At 30.8% G+C, this 17878-nt stretch overlaps 1 protein-coding gene across 1 annotated transcript; it reads left to right on the plus strand.

Moving 5' to 3' along the window:
• Positions 1 to 10403: 10403 nt before the first annotated feature.
• Positions 10404 to 17555, plus strand: LOC127716684 (uncharacterized). Its single transcript, XM_052222920.1, has 5 exons — positions 10404 to 10560; positions 11381 to 11512; positions 13777 to 13935; positions 16109 to 16205; positions 17475 to 17555. The coding sequence occupies exons 1-5, from the start codon at positions 10500 to 10502 to the stop codon at positions 17488 to 17490; spliced, it is 465 nt and encodes a 154-aa protein (XP_052078880.1). The 5' UTR covers positions 10404 to 10499; the 3' UTR covers positions 17491 to 17555.
• Positions 17556 to 17878: the final 323 nt, after the last annotated feature.

Consider the following 17878-nt stretch of genomic DNA (forward strand, 5'->3'; position numbering starts at 1 on the left):
ACATTAAAAGTGTATGTTATAACTAAAACATGATTTATTTAAGCAGGCAAGTTCATAAAATAATAATATAATTTCGTGGATACATCTGTTCCTGATTGCATATATACGATCGCTCAATGTGTTCAAGTTGGACTACCAAAGTGGGGCCCTCATTTGTAAAATATATTATAACTCACTGACACTCCATGAATTGAAATGTATTTCATTTAACAGTCAACAAAAATTATTTTAAGTAATAATTTTGCGGTACGTTTTAAAACCACTCAGGACATGTAACAGATATTTTAGTGGGCGTTGAGGGTATGCGTCCGATAAATTATTTATTTTTTTATCTTAATATTTTTGTTTGAATAAAATTAATTGAATATTTCAGAAGTTATTGAAGTGTTTATTAACACGCGCCGTTATTTGGAATATGTCATGCATGACCGATGATCATATTCGATACCAATTATCATGTTGATTAGGTCTATACAAATACTTAATTAGGTCGTCTGATCTTTAGTAATTAGTGAAGGTAATCAACACATACTAGTTAACCAAGCAAGAAAGATTTTCTTAGAACAAAAATAAAGATAAAAGTTGCAAAAAATGTTAAATAAACGTTTCGTTTTGTTTGTAATAATATTAAAGCCATTTGAGAATTTTAAGAAATCCATTGCGTTTATTTAATTTGAAAACGTTAACAAATATAGATCTAATTCATTGCAAAGTGTGGCGTCCTTCAGGGATCAAAACTCCGTTTTAACAGCGTTTGTTTAAAGGTTAATTATGCATTGGCCACGTGTCGTTAAAAAACAAACTGATTAACAATATAATAGAGTTGTAAGGTAATAAATATTTCAGGTATTGGGCATTTGTCATTATCATGATTAGATTATCTAATTGACAACAAACACTTTATACAACTTACCAAGTAAGTACTAAAATGTAACACTTTGCAATAAATGGATGATAAATTCCTGCACCATATTTTACTCTTTTAATAGGGAAAATTAAGGAAAGAAAAACGGCGCGTGATATTTTTTTTTTTAAAGATTATAACTTTCTAAAAGAAAACTCATTAGAACTTCGAAATGGTGTATTTCAACTTTGCTTAACTTATTTCAACATTTTAGTTATTTGTCCTAGTTAATTGTGCGGATGCCAGATTTATGTTACATATTTCACTATCTTCATAAAGACAAATACGGATATAACATTCAAAGTCTCTTAAAAAAAAACTCTCAAGACAAACTTCTAAATTCTAGATCCCTCTGATCTTCATTATTATTGATACACTTGTCATACATGTACATCCTGAATAAATCAATTGTTATTTTTATCAAATTTGGAAATTTAAAACTTCTAAAACGTTTCCCGTAAGAGCGTAATCTTTCATTCTTCTCTATCTGTATAGATGCACCATTGTATCTATATCTTATCCCTTTTGACCATGAAATTTTCCTCCAATGTGTCGTGGCTTTTTATTGGCTACTTTTTTTTCAGTTAATCGATTTCTCAAAATTCTCAGATAATCCCGGATTATCTCAGAATTTTCAGATAATCCCGGATTTTCTCCAGTTAATTATTTATCTAATTTTGTGAGGAATATAATGAATTATCTCAAATATGCATTAAGCTGAGAAAATCCCGGTTTATCTTAAAATTCTGAGATAAATCGGGATTATCTGAAAAAAATCGAGATAATCCCGGTTTATCTGAGCTTAATTTAAAATAGTGAGATAATTCTAGTTTATCTGAGATAATCCTAGTTTATCTGAGATAATCTAGGATTATCTATAAAAGTGGTTCAGGGTGCCATATATATGTTTCCTTTGATGAAATGGAGTTTATTTAGTGATTTCAAAATAGTATCAATGTCGAAAAATGTAAAAATGAAAACAACACGTTATAAAGGACAAGGTGCGATAAGCCCCCGTTTTGGCCCCCCTATTTTCTCATTTTTCAAATTCTGTTTTGGAAAGCTACTTATTATGTTGAAATATTCCCTTAGGTTTGAAGTTTGTTTGGATGAACTTCAAAACAATTAATTTCAGCAACTAGGTGAGGTGAGGGGGGTGAAAGGGCACCAAAAACGCCAAAAGTAGGAAAAATTACGATTTTTGGCCTGTGTTTCTTAAAATTTAATAGCGTGCGCCTACGTGACCCGGATAAAATTATGGTGATCTAGACAGCAAAAACAGTGATAATGACATTGTAATAAAAAAATTCCTGGGTCACGTTGGCGCAGGCACTTAAAAACTAAAAAATCGTTGTACGGAACACCTCCAAAGTGAATAATAATTACAATATCTGAATAATAACTGAAGTTTACCCCCCTCACCTCACCCAGTTGCTGAAATTAATGGTTTTGAACTTCATACAAACAAACTTCAATCCTCAGGGAACATTTTAACATGATAAGTAGCTTTCCAAAACAAAATTTGAAAAATAAGAAAATAGGGGGGCCAAAACGGGGGCTTATCGCACCTTGTCCTTTCATGTGTCCGAAGCGCTTTTCTGGATTCACATTCATCAGGAACGATCAAAGCCGAATATTTGAAAGCCAAGGCTGTATAAGGACCGTAAACGTTGAGGAGCTATGACTACGATGAGTTTCAAGATTTAGTTAAAATGCATACGTTGAGTTTCAGGATTTAGTTAAATGTGAAATGAATACGATGAGTTTCAGGATTTAGTTAAATGTGAAATGCATACGATGAGTTTCAGAATTTAGTTAAATGTGAAATGCATACGATGAGTTTCAGGATTTAGTTAAATTTTAAATGCATACGATGAGTTTCGGGATTTAGTTAAATGTGAAATGGATTAAAAAACTAACCAACTTGTGGCAATTCTTCTGGTCGTGATAAACGTAGGAAAATAAGTCACAAACCGTATGTGAATGAAAATCTGTGAACCCAGTGGAAGAGTGTATGGGAGTCTGAGAAGAAATGGTAACGTTTTACCTGTCCGAATCGTACAAAAAGTAAATCCAAGAAAGATTGTTGTATAGAAAGGAAAACTTTTGATCGCTTAAACAGAAATTAAAAAAGACAGTTTTTATCAGTATCGACAGAAACTTGAAAACAAACTCAGTGAGACTAATCAGTGTGACTTTTGGAAGTCCATAGCAAATTTAGACATTACTAGTAACCGAAAACAATGTATAGCTTTAGCTATAGTGTACGAGGACGGCAGCGAGATAACGGACAAAAATTTTGCATTAAACAAACGGAAAACTGATTTTTAGACATTATATCATCATGATGGTGAAAATGACACTGACCTCGATGAATCAAAAATTGATACTGAAGTCGATGTTTCACCGTTAAATGAACCTATCTCCAGAGAAAAAAAAATACATGCAGTGTTACGTGCAAAATTAAGGATGGGTGCTGGAAAAGACGATATCCCAGCTGACCTACTCACCACCGTTTTTGCTTTTCGAAACCATTTCATTCGAGCGTACTTCCAGACCATTTTTAAGCAAATGATTTGTGATTTTATACGAAGAATCATTGAAAATGAAAATTAGAGTACTATTATTCATAAACAATTTCGTTTGGTAATAGTAATTCAGTATATTCAATCTTCTTTATTCAAATGATTTTCTTATTCGGCAAAAAAACTACTACAATATAACAACATAAGAGTTGTGTTTTAGTGCAAGTTGGATTAACGTAAATTATAATATTACAAAATTAAATGGCGAATATATTTTTGATCATTCTTGTAATAAAAATTTCCTAATATTTAGTGACCACATCTCACTGCAATACAGTAATATTGGGCTAACACAAGAATTAAAAAGTTTCATATTGATAAAAAAAACATCCATCTCATCTGAATACAGCATTTTTTTTGATACAAAACAATGCCGTTAACGCTTTTTTACAAAGGAGATTTACAGTATTAGTGAAAATTCCCAATGGCTTGAATAATATACCTAAATATTTGTATTCTGTGCATATTCAATTAATTAATTTTTCAAAATAAAGTTGTCTTTAGTAAGCTTTTTACCACTTTTATTAAATATCATTGCTTTTGTCAAGTTTGACGGTCAAGTTCCATTTCTCACAGTAAGTGTTTAACTTGTTTAGACAATTTTGTAATCCATCTGAAGATTCTGATATTAATACTAAGTCATCAGCATATAAAAGACTAGACAATTTTATATCATGTAATGTTTCAGGATCAAATAAGTTATCAAAAATGGAGGTTAACTCATTTATTTAAAAGAAAATAAGGTAGGGCTTAAATCATTTATATAAAAGAAAATAAGGTAGGACTTTAAATACAGCCTTGTTTTATTCCAACTGTGGAAGGGAACATCTCAGTAATGCCTTCAGGGACTTTAATTGCAAATATAACTTCTTTGTACATATCTTTTAAACTATTGAAAAAAGGGACCTTTATGTTATATTCAACAAGTTTGTGTAGCAGGGCCTCTCTATTTATAGTGTCAAAAGCTTTTTAAAAGTCAATAAAACATGCATATATATTCTTTTGTTTGATTTGAAAGATTTATCAATAATAGTTTTTAAAGTTAGAATGTGATCGCTAGTTCTACATCTTAAAACTCTTTAGAAAAATTTTCATAAGCAGCTAGAAAGGGCTATAACTCTGTAGTTTGGGGGGTTATTAAAACATCCTCCTTTAAATACTGGTTTAATGTAATTTTCCCTTCATTTAGAAGGATATAAACCAGTAAAAAGAATTAAGTTAAATAATTATACATACATGTCAACATTCATAGTACAAGATATTTTCAACATTTCATTTGTTATCCCATCAGAACCACATGATTTCTAATTTTTCAAGGATTTTATTGCAAGCAACACTTCTGCAGTTATTTTAACATTTAATTATTTGTTACAATTATCTAGAAACCACAGAAAATAAGTGAAACTCCCAACATAAACTACAAGACTCGATTTAACCTCGTTCGTAGCCTCAAACTGTCAGTTATTCATATATATATATATATATATTATTCCGACCGTATGTAGATCTATTATGCAATAATTGTAACGAAACGTTCTTGTATTTCATATATTGCTTCATGTCAATTAAATCCATCAGAGCAGTCGTGAACTGTTTCGATTCGTTAGTCTTAATTCGTTCCCGAAGGTTTCAATCGGGAGTACTTCAAACGCACATTGTTTTTATGACATTTGCTCTTTTTTCGTGGTAATCATTCATGAATTAAAGAATATGTCTCCTTTATCCATAGGTCTGGGCCCGTATGCATAAAACATCTTAACTTAAGTGTTCCTTAAACTTAGATTTCACGGAGAATTCCCTTAGTTAAGTAAAATTCTTAAGTCGTATGCATAAAATTACTTAAGTCGTCACTTAACTAAGGAATACTTAAATCGGAACCTTTCTCTAATTACCTTATGATATATGTTAGCTCATCGCATGTTTTCATCCGTGTAAAAGTTTGTTTTGATTATTTACATTGATTGAACAATATACTATTTCTTCAAGAAGTATAATTTCTCATAAGTGTAACACAGTGATGACTGCTGTACCCATATTTTGACTATTTTATTTATAATGTCTGTTTTGTTCACGCATCGTTGTAAATATAACGGAATTTAATAAGACTGTCGTACAAGTGAGAGGTTTAGCGCTTTAAAACCAGGTTCAATCCACCATTTTCTACATTTGAAAATGCCTGTACCAAGTCAGGAGTATGACAGTTGTTGTCCATTCGTTTGATGTGTTTTGTCATTTGATTTTGCCATGTGATTAGGGACTTTCCGATTGAATTTTCCTCGGAGTTCAGTATTTTTGTGATTTTACTTTTTTCTCACGTGTCTTTATAGGGAGAAATTATTGTATTTACGGTACTAGCGTATAGTTTAAAAAGTTTACGTCACTATGTATAAGACACGTGACTAATTTTATAGCGGGAAATTTTTTCCCAGAGACTATAACTTTCTAGCCCGCCGCAGACAGAGCAACATTCAAGTTCCATTCCTATAATGAATATATTATGATACATGTATTTATATGTTTTCAAAACTTTACACTTCCGAGTATTTCTCGTGAGACGACTTGTCGCATTGGGTCGGACCCAGGTTTCTAGTTCATTCCATTATTGGGTTTGTTTGGTTGTTCCTGGCCGGTGAGGTCGTTCATGATCGAGTTATTCATTTATTCAGTTACTCAGTTTTCATTCATGTTAACTATAACTGTTTGTATTAGGTTTACCTTATTCTAGCTAAGTTGTACCTAATAGTATATCCATGATTTCCTAATTCGGGGTAATTAAGATTATTGTTTTTTCATATATACATTAAGACGGTGATGTCTCGATATCCTAATAGCATGAGTTCATACATGGCGAGGGACGAAAACAAATTTGATTCCGCAAATTTACAGATTTAACATTGGTGTGCTGATATTTAGAGTAATTATGAATATAATATGTGTTTTCAGTCGTGTATCACCTTCACTGGTGGTCCAATGGATGCCTCTGTCGAAGAGTTGTCACTTGTTTAGACGAACTTATCAAAATAATTGTATTCATTCATGCCTTCATAGAATAATATATTTGAGCGTACAGGGTATACCTTAAGTTGAATTGATGTTGGTGTGTAAAACAATTAAAAAATACGTAACCAATTAAAAAGGTAGTTTTGATGGACGAGCATGGGAAGAAAATAATATTTGTAATGCAAAATTCCTCCTACTTTTACTACAGGAGAGCATAGGGGCTTGAACAGAAATTGATTGATTTAATGGTGTTTGCTTAACATCCAGTGGCAAATATTTCATGGATGTTCAGGACGAGATCAAATTAGCAATAAATCAAGACTATAAAAACAGGTAGATCCTGAAGGTCGGGTAACATGAAGGTTTATTGGACAGGGACAGAAATTTTGCCTCGCAACAGGCCACCTACAGACCCCTCAAAAAATTGTTGCAAGGGTTCTTAACGTAAAGAGAGCGTGGCACTCTCTCTACATGAGGCATCGGACTTAACGTCCCAATTCTGAACGGACGTGGCTGCGAAATTATACATCCAGCACAGCCAAACGGATGCCCTACTTTGGCAAGGGTTTTACTGCCTGTCGGAAGAATATCAAACTGACCGTATTTATATTCCCTCGCCACCCATTGGGATAGAAGGAAATTACAATATAATAAGTACAGAAAATCTCATGAGGAAAGATTCTTAAGAGATCCAAAAGAAGTGGGGAAACTTATGCATGGAATGATAAATGATAGTATATCAAAATATTTTGAAATTATCCACTAGCATTTTTTTTATTGCAAACAAAACTCACATGAGGAGTCGCTAAATGGATACTCAACATTATCTTGTATCAAATCATCTAGCATAATAATGGTATATACTAGTAAAATCTTAGTTTAAAAAAGTTCCAAAAAAACGTATTTATCTGATTTGTCCCATCTCTAAGACACCCACCATTCATCTATCATAAGTGTTGCTTGATAGAGGAGCAGGCTTTTTTCTAGAGACAACCATGCATATATTTTTCAACTCTTACAATACATGATTAAGATTATTTTTAAAATCGATTTCGATTCAAATCAAACATTTTTATCACTTACCTTCCGACAACAATAATAAAGGGGGATAGGATCAATTTCCCATGAATTCAAATCAAAACAGTGTTATTTTTTAAATTAAAGTCCTCCAATCTTTACTAAAACACACATTATCCGATTCTTATGTTTATCATCATCTTAGCGTATATCCGAATATTTCACTTGAAAGTTAGCAATGCACAAAGATGACTCAAAACTGCATGCATTCTTTCTAGATTTTAGAAAAAATTGAGCAATCATACAAAATTATTCGAATCTTTCGGATACACCATAATTTATTTAGGTTCAATTCTTCCTTCTTTGCAAAATGTGAAATTTGATATATTTTCGTTAACAGCAATATATCACTGAACATTTAAGGAAATATGAAAAAATAATTGAATGCGGTTTAAATATTATGAGTATGTTATATCGACTTCGAATTCCATGGAGTAGGTCTTAAAACCTTTCTGATTTTGTACCAGTTAGTGAAACAAATTCATGAAAAATTTGCCCTATATCTTCAGAATAAAACTACATATTTGAAAATTAAACCGATGTCCCCAGTCCCTCCAGAAAACAGGATTTTGCATGCCGAAAGACCCCAATCGCTTCCTTCATACTGTTTTGTACTAACAATCGATACCAGACGGTGTATTTAAACAAAAACGCTTAATGTTATTTATGTAAGCATGCATGAACGGGGGAATTAAAAGAAAAATAATAGGATGAATTTCGTGCATGTTAAAACTGTGAGTATTGTAGGAATACATAATAGCGAGATTGAGACATAAGGGTAGAATGAAATTGTAAACCACCCTCTGTTATCTCTTGGTTTTGTTGATTATACGTGATTTTAAGAAAATTCTAATCTTCATTAATATTTAGCAATAAACAAACGAAATATTTCTGATATAATTATTAATCAATTAAATGGTAGCCAATCTATCCATTTTCTGCAAAATCGCATGACTGATTTCATCTATTTTGGAAAATTTAAGGTAGCTCTATAGGTACCTTATACTTAAGTATAATCTTAGGCGTTTTCTTAGTTTAAGGGGTTTATGCATACCACTTAAGTTTTGTGGGCATGACTTAAACCAACTTTAAGATTTTACTAAGGAAATACTTAGTTTAAGATTTGTTATGCATACCACTTAGGTAAAAAGGGCGCAGTTTCCTTAACTTAAGTGTTTACTAATGAAAATCTTAACTTAAGTAGCTTTATGCATACGGGCCCAGATTCCTTATTTGATGTGGATAGAGTTTAGGCCGTTTTTTATAAGCTTTTTATATCTTGTTTAAGGTTTCTGATATTCAATTGTTTTTTACTCGAGTATTACTGAAGGGACATACATTGTCGAAATGCTCATGTAGTACCGTTAATGTTATTTGTCAATGACCACTTGGTTATAAAATTATCAATATTTGTCAATGACCACTTGGTTATAAAATTATCAATATTTGTCAATGACCACTTGGTTATAAAATTATCAATATTTGTCAATGACCACTTGGTTATAAAATTATCAATAATTATTGATCAGATAGCTAGGCATATTGACAGACAAGGAAGATATGTTTAAAAGTACAATGCATTTTTTTAGGATTAAAATTCAACAACAGATGTAAACAAAAAAGTTCGAGGAAGTATTTGTATTATACTGACAGCATGAGTTTGTAAAAGTTTTTGTCCAATAGATATATTAAATCTATAATTTAATAGATTATATCAAACAGTTTAGGTTTTGTAGAATATAGTTCTTGATGATTAAAGAACAACGAATGATTTCTATAACAACCAAAAGGGAGCAGCAAAGCACTATGTTCAAAATTCGTAAATTCTTTTTTAATATATAAACGTGGTAAAGATTTTATATTTTGAAGACATTTCTTTTTTACAAAATTATACGCACTGGTAAACACTATTGTTATACCGTATTTTTATGTCGTTTTCATTGAATGATTATGATTTCGAAATGTATCCGTAATAAAAAAAAGACATATTTGTACTAATTATCAAGTATGTTACTGAATTTCATTGAAGTAACATACCAAATTAGGGCCACACCTCGATTTACATAGTAATTTGCAAACATGCATATGAACAGATGCAATTAATATAATGAATGAATGAATATTTTATTTGCAAAGGCATAAATAACATGCTATGACAATAAATAGACAAGTATATACAATGTGACAAATGACATATAGCAGAGAACAAAACATAATGTAATAAAGGTACAATTAATTCACAGTACATGATCTAATTTTCAATGCATGTTTCAGATAGTTACACAGTTTAATTGTAATTGATTTAGATTTTACTTGAAGCAAATGAAAAAGTTTAAAAGTATTTGGCCAAGAACAATAATATTTTGTCATAATGTCTTTTTATAATAAATTAAATTGCCAGGAAAAAAAAACCCTCTTAACCTCGTAGCCTCCAACTTTCAGTTATTTATACATATATATAATTTCGACCGTATTCAGATCTATTATGCAATAATTGTAACATAATTTCTTGTATTTCATGTGTCGCTTCATGTCAATTAAATGCATCAGAGCAGTCGTGTACTGTCTCAATTTGTTGGACTGTGGTCGATACCTCTGCTGGTTGAAGAAATGATTTTATTATCGTAAACAAAAATATGTTGTTATTAAAAATTATTTTCTCTGCAGAAAGTAGTGTTATATTTCTATCTTTATGGGTTCATAAGGAGTACAATACCAACGTCCTTTTCCTTTGGTTGTCAAGGACGTCCATTCATCATAATCATGCAATTCCTTCGTTAATTACGTATGGACCAATCAAAAACTCACAACAATAACACTCCCATAATGCAACATAATTTCTTCAGTGGTCCATTGATCTGAATCATTTAGATATTTAGGCTATAACCATCGTCGTTTCAGGCAATCTCTGAATTACCTTTCAAATAGCTAACATGGGAAAAACTACTCTGCTCGTTTTGTTTGTGGCAATAACAATGATTAATCAGTATAAAGGTAAGTGTTAATTTTTCAGGACTTTTTAATAATGATAAAAGAATTTTGCAAATTTATATCGATGTAGGCAGAGGTTGTTACATACATGTATCTCAATCAGTGGTTTGGGAAATCAAATATAAGTACAACTAACATGACTTGTGTCTGTTTAGTATATCATTGCTATTAAAAAAATATGGAATACATTGTGTTAAATTTTAAAAATAAGTACACCGCATACTTCCAATTTGTAAGACTTCCATGTTCAATTTATCAACGGCTGTTAAATAATTGAGTCTTTGAGGGATATGTCTTTGGGGTTCGTGTTTTTTAATTGTTATTTTTTGTGAAGTGATTTTGTGGGTTGTTTCTTGTTTTTCCGTCGTTTTATTTCTGGTTTGAAAGATAATGAATATAGGTAAATTTAGCCAAAATCGAAATTCTATCGGAAAGAAAGTGTTGTTCAGTATTGTTTTTCAAATACTAATCAATTTATTAAGATTAACAATTTATTTTCATCCTATTGTTACGAAACAATAACACATTACTGTTTCAAAATGTTCTTCAACACAAATGTTTAGCACATTTATGATTTGTTTTATCTTTGTGAAATAATTAATCGTCTTTGAAGAATTAGACTTTTTTTTGGGGAGGGGGTTCATGTTGTTCAATTGCTATTTTTCTGTGAAGTGACTTTGTGGATTTTTTCTTTTTTCGTCGTTTTATCTAGATAAAGCAGTGATCCATTCAACAAGAATATAATATGTTACCTATTAAAGATTTTCGTAGAAGTACAGGGTTTGATTTACTTAACTCTAAAAAAATTGTTATAAATTTACAGGCGAACCGAACTTGGCATGTACCAGACGAGATGGATATTGTTCCGATTCTAATAGATGTCCATCATCAGGAGGTTATGTGGAAAAACTAACTTTTAAGTGCACATGTGGTAATGCATGTTGCAAATGTACTGGTAAGTAAAGAATTTATTTCAGCAATAAATATCGTAGGATTTCATACCGACCGATATGAATATTGCTCAGGCCTATCTACTTGCCATGAATACAAATTTGAGACAAAAAGCTGTACACACGCGCAAAATTGATTCATTTTGAAGATAATCTGTGTCGTCCAAATTTTCAACAATTATTCTGAATGAATTGAAAACAAAGTATAGAAATTCCATGACATAGATTAAAGGGGCATTAGTTTGCCAATCTTTAATCTCTTACTTTGAATTTTTCGAAATACTTAAGATTTTCTAAATCTTTCGGAATTTTGTGGTTTTCTTTTTTTTTATTTCACAAATATATTCAATAAATCATTGTGAATATACATACAGATCTTCTGTGTTTTCTTTCCTTTTTTTTATACATAATATTTCCGGAATCCACTCCGTTATCGATATTATCATATGATCCGTGTTCCATTTAAAATTTGGGCACAGTGCATGTGCGCTATAGGATGATCTCGAATGTGTCTAAATATTCTTATTATAAACAGGATTTAACTTGTTTGACAAAATTGATGAGGAAACAAGTTTTATCTAATTTTTTATAAGTTTTCTACTAATCTATTGTATGCCGACGTGTATATGTTTTGCACAAGTTAAATTATTCATCTGAGAATACACAATATTTCTCTTCACTATAAATTAATAATCGTAATTATACATGTATATCTTTTTTTGTATAATGTTTTTGAAACACACATTATGAAATCTAAAAATACCGTATGGTACATGTCGTGACTCATACATGTTTGAACATGCTTACAAACATATCTTGGACACATGCCGACATGCATGCATGAACCTGTGAATGAACATGACCATATTTGGCTTGTACACAATTAATAATTTTGCATACAGTGTTCTGTACTTGTTATATAAGTATTGTTTCAAAACATCTAAACTAGATTTAATTCTGATTCATTTGATACTTTTCAATGATAAAATTGTGAATGGAAATTTGGAATATGTCGAAGAGACAACAACCTGACCTAAGAGCAGACAGCAGCAACAATGAATAGTGAAAACTGAGTTTTGAATAAATATTCCTAGAGTAATTAACATAGAGATGTTCTCGCTCGGACACACATTCCATTAAGTAGTAGATTATAAGAGCATAAACCTTAAGCACGGTAGAAAAGTTTTTTCTATTTGTTTTTAGAATTATCTTAATGTTATTTTTGTTATTAAAATTGTTCATTTCAATAATATCTGAAAATTTCTTTTTGAATTTGTTTTTAAAATGTTTATTTTATTTGTTTTCTTTTCTGAGACATAATGTGCTTTATATATTGAAAAGGATATTATTGTTAGTATGTTATTAATATCAAAGTATGCTGGGTCTTCCATTTTGTACCCTGATACTAAATGTTTAAGTTATATTGTCTTTGTCTATACCAATGGAGCTCATTAATTGCATTACTATATTTAGAAAGTTAGTATTAAATGAGCAATTGACCAAAAAGTGTTCATAGTTTTCTTTTTCTTTACAATGCTTACATAAGTTGTCCTCAGTAATTTTCCACTTTTTTAAAAGTTCATTACATGGCAGAATGTAGTGAATAAGTTTCCATCTGAATATTTTCAATCTATCATCAGTGAAATATTGAAAAATAAAGACAAACTTGTTTTTGAACTTAGAATTAAAATTTTTGTCAAGTAATTTTTCCCACATAAAAAAACATATTTTTTTTTCATTTCAGCGTCACTGGTGAGTAGTTTGTAGACGAAACACGCGTGTGGCGTACAAATTTGTACTCCTGGTATCTTTTATTGGTTTATTATATACCACTATAAGGATGTCACAAGTAGAAATGGATTTGATTATCTATTCCTTAAAAATGCAGGAAAACCCCGGTGTTTGGGGCGTTTGTTTTATGATTAGAACACTATCAACGTATCTTATATCAATACAAACGAAAACCGTCCAATATAAAAAAAACTTCACTGAAACATGAAGTATTCCATTATTATAATAAATGAATCAGAATCTGCTTACCCACCTAAGCGATAGAATACATCTCTGTTTATGATGGAGGTTGTTTTTTCAATTTGTTTTCAATGAAACTCTAGAGCACTGGTTTATTTGGCTTTGTTTTTCTTTTTTGCCATTTTAGTATCTCTGTTTCTTCAAAATATGAATTTAAGTTTAGTAAATTTTTTTTAATTCATCACAAAGCAGTCTCTGCTGTGAAAAATCTGTTAATCACTAATCCTTTTATTAATAGACACATGTCCTAATGGTTCTACATGTATGAATGAAGGTGAGACATGTAATGGAATGAAAGATCCAAACGGATGTTGTGGCACTAGGTTTTGTTGTACACCTATTACGACAACGACACCTGAACCAACGACACCTATTATGACAACGACACCTGAACCATGTGAGCAATTTACATGTAGATTCAACAGATAATCAAAAAATGTTAGGTGAAACATTTATAATTAATCCTACTTTACTGAAAAATAGTCATACAAAATTAAATAAAAAAATTAATATTCAATAAAAAAAAAAATAATTCGCGAAAAAACAACTTAAACATACGAAATATTTCTATATCAGAAAATCTTTAAACAAAATTAACAGCAAATCACCGATAAATCTGGAAAAAAATCTATCGGCATTAAAATATGAACTCCTACAGATAAGAAACTCTTGAATCATTCCAACTTCTAAAAACAATGTCATTTGCAAAGTTGAAAATTAATATAGCAACTGATGTACTGATCGAACCTCATTAATAAAACATTTTTCTTTCTAATGCAACATACAAGGAAGTAAAAAAAATCAAAAGTGAAGAATACGATTTCATTTTAATGGTTGACTATCTAAAAGTGTTCAAATCGGATCTCCGACAAGACACAGATAGAACAACTTTCAATATTTTTAAACTATATTCATTCCTAGAGATTATTAAGTCATCAAAAATGTCAATTCTAAGAATATAAACATTCTGAACACAAATGTAATTCATCTTAAAGGAAAGTCATAGAAAAGGTACGTTAAGCACCAAAAGATCATTTATACAGAGCAGAAAGTCAGTAAAAAGCATGCATATTAGCTAATTGTCAAATCCTACACACTTCACACCACAAAAGCATCAACTCTATTCAATTAGAAGATCATTCAGCAATATAAAGTTTGATATACCAATTCACTAGATACTACATAAGTAACATAAGGGGTACAAATGTAACTACATCAGATGGCCAATTCGACAAATAATGTATCTTCAGTGATGTTTGGTGCCAAATATTTCCAAATAAATGCAAAACTTAATAAAAAATTCAAATAACTGATTAAACAATAAAGGATTAATTTTTCTATATGTCGTTAATTTATGTCGTTATGTTGCTGTCACATTTTCGTTTTCCCCTCAAAAATCATATTTAAGTGTTTTTTTTAACCTTTCAGTTAAATTTCTGAAAATATTTTGATTTAAAACAGTTCTGCATTTTTATGGATAAATACCTACTTTCTTATCTTTGAAAACTTCCAAAAGAATCGATCATCCATGATCCTAGGTTATTATCACTTAAAAGTTGTATGTCTCAAAACGTCCCGAAAGAATCGACCTCAGGTGATCCATGATCCTGGGTCATTATCACTGAAAAGGTTGACGTTATGCGTGTTACAGTTCTAGTTTGTTTTATAAGCTCTAAAAAATGATAACACGTTATCTATTTCATGCGTCCGAAGCGCCTTTCTGGATTTACCTTCATTAGGAACGGTCAAAGCCGAATATTTGAAAGCCAAGGATGTATAAGGAGCGAAAACGTTGAAGAGCTATACACAAAAAATCTAAATATGCACTATTAGGTTGTCATTTATAGCAAAAAATATGGACCGTTTGAAATAAATGATTATGACAACTTCTAACCTCGAATCAGGAATATGAGAATAACATGACTTATCCTATTCGGGTTCATGGAAGGACTTGTTGAAAAAAAAATGAGAATAAATGGGCTGATATTGGTACAAAATTATAAATCATTTATGTGATATGTCTACTGGTTGACTGTAAGTTCCCGAGAGTTTCATCAGACCCGTAGTGCAACACTTCTAGACTGTCATGACAATATGGATATATTGTTTTTATTGGAATTTGCTGTAGTTATAAATTAAAAAAAGCCACATACACCGCTCTTAATCCATGTCCGCGTTTGTAAATACAATGGTACTATGTTAATATAATAGCTTTCAAAAAATGTATTTAGATTTTGAATTTTCAAATCTTATGACTTCCAATTTCATTGAGGAGACATTAACTGAAGAAATGCGCATCGGAAGCAGTACAAACAGGTACCGGTAATGTTTTTAAATTAAGTTGATAGGATTAAGAGCACGTCATCAAATGTTTTACGGTCGTCAGATCAATATAGGTAACAAAGAAAAACAATGAAAAACAAAGAAAATACATGAAAGGGAAAGACATAACAGTATATGAAAGATATAAAGACAAACAACAGTACAAATATACTATGCTAAAAATTGAATAACTATTGTTTGTAATGTTGCAAAAATATATATTATAAACCCATTTAATGATTTTACAGGTGTTGTAGACTGTGCTTGGGGGAAATGTAAGAACAAATGTTTATATTATGAGGAAAAAACATTAGATGTAGGGTGCTGTGGATTGAAATGTTGCATGTAAGTTTAATTTAAGGTGGTACCAAACATCTTGACTAAAATCAAATTGGCTCGTTTTATTTTCATAAAATTTAGAAAATATTTACTTTGACCCTTTGACAAAAATATAAAAATTTCAAAAAACTTGAACCACACACTTAATCGGAAATATTTCATTGGATATATAGCAGTTTGACAAACACTGATTTTGATCATTGAGAAGCTTAATATCTCCTTAACAATAGATATAATAGAAATTGAATGGGGAATTCTTAACATGATAAATATCTAGTGTACAGTCAATTTAACAGTAGACACAAAATATAAGATAAGTGGAACAAATTCTATCCAAATATATGACGTTAATTCAGACAAGTGGGCAGTTCATGTTCCCGTTCAGAAACGAGTCGCAAATTGGCTCCAAAATCCAGATGTGTTGAAAAATTCTTATGAATGTGCCTGTCAAGTACATCATTAGCGGTTGTCTCTTGTAGTATCTTCGTGTGGTGGTATTAGGAATATAAAAATGATGCAAAACCTTTGAAAGCCTCCGTTAAAAAAATAATTTATGGTTCAAAGCCGTGGTAATTTAAAGTTTGACATAAGCTTTAAACATTTACCTATCGATCATGTTTGACTCATCGATGTATAATCCATATGTCCTTTAATTAATAGCTGAATAGGGTATTTCGTTCAAATATTGTGTAGAATTTAAAATTAAGAATAAAGCTCTTAAAATAAGACGACATTGCCAAGTTCCAAGGTAATAATTTTAAATCAATACAATTCACATTTCACGAAATACCCCGAATGAAACCGCGATATTTGTAATTATCTCGATTTTCCTTGTATTGTATCAACGTTTTAGTATGCTTTTGAATGGAAACAGTGTGTGCAAAGCCAAACTACAAATTTATATAAAAGCCATTATGATAATGAATTGATGACATGTATTTTCCATTTAGTCTGTACAAATAAAAATATTTTTCTTCGACCAGTTATGCATGTTTAATATTCAAATAATACAAGCTAAAAAAAATTCCTAATTTTTAATTTAAGTTTATAAGTAAATACTTAATTTACTTTATATTCACTGAGCTGCATATACTTTTGGTCCTTTTACGTTTTATGAGCTCATCAAATTTAAAGAGTTTTGGATTTTCAAATATTTTGGCCTCAAGCAACACTGCAGACATTTTTTGTAAACATGCGCACTTATTGCGCTGAGTGCAGTAAAATTCTAACCGTTACAGTTATTATAGATTAACGAAAACAATCTTTTTATTTCAGTTATGATGGTAATTGAAGACAAGTTTATTGGAAAACATCTACTGTGTAACAGTTAAAATAAAAGGATAAAAAATTGTATAACATTGTTGTTGTTCGTATGACATATGTTTCTCGAATAACTTTCGACACAAAAACGCAAAGAAACTACAGGGATACTTCGAACCCAAAACGCACAAATACAAAACGGTTAATCCAGAAATTATCGTAATGCCGTTTATTGTTGTCCATTGCTACGTCCTTCAATTTTTTCACTTTGAAAATACCATACCGTATTTCAATTCAAGCTACAGTGATATCTGGCTTGTCAACACTGGTGTTGTGAGTTTGATTACCGGTTTGGAATAAGATTCGTTTGACTCAAATCTTAACTGAATAGGTTTGCTAGTGCTCCAGCAGAAAGTTCT

This window comes from Mytilus californianus, unplaced genomic scaffold (genome assembly GCF_021869535.1).
Source record: "Mytilus californianus isolate M0D057914Y unplaced genomic scaffold, xbMytCali1.0.p SCAF_9, whole genome shotgun sequence".
NCBI lineage: Eukaryota > Metazoa > Mollusca > Bivalvia > Mytilida > Mytilidae > Mytilus > Mytilus californianus.

What these genes read in the sequence shown, in the direction of transcription:
- LOC127716684 (XM_052222920.1), top strand. Translation starts at nt 10,500, where the DNA reads ATGGGAAAAACTACTCTGCTCGTTTTGTTTGTGGCAATAACAATGATT. An exon ending in TGCATGTTGCAAATGTACTG is followed by an intron (nt 11,513 to 13,776) that starts GTAAGTAAAGAA and finishes TTTTATTAATAG; the next exon opens with ACACATGTCCTAATGGTTCT. An exon ending in GACAACGACACCTGAACCAT is followed by an intron (nt 13,936 to 16,108) that starts GTGAGCAATTTA and finishes ATGATTTTACAG; the next exon opens with GTGTTGTAGACTGTGCTTGG.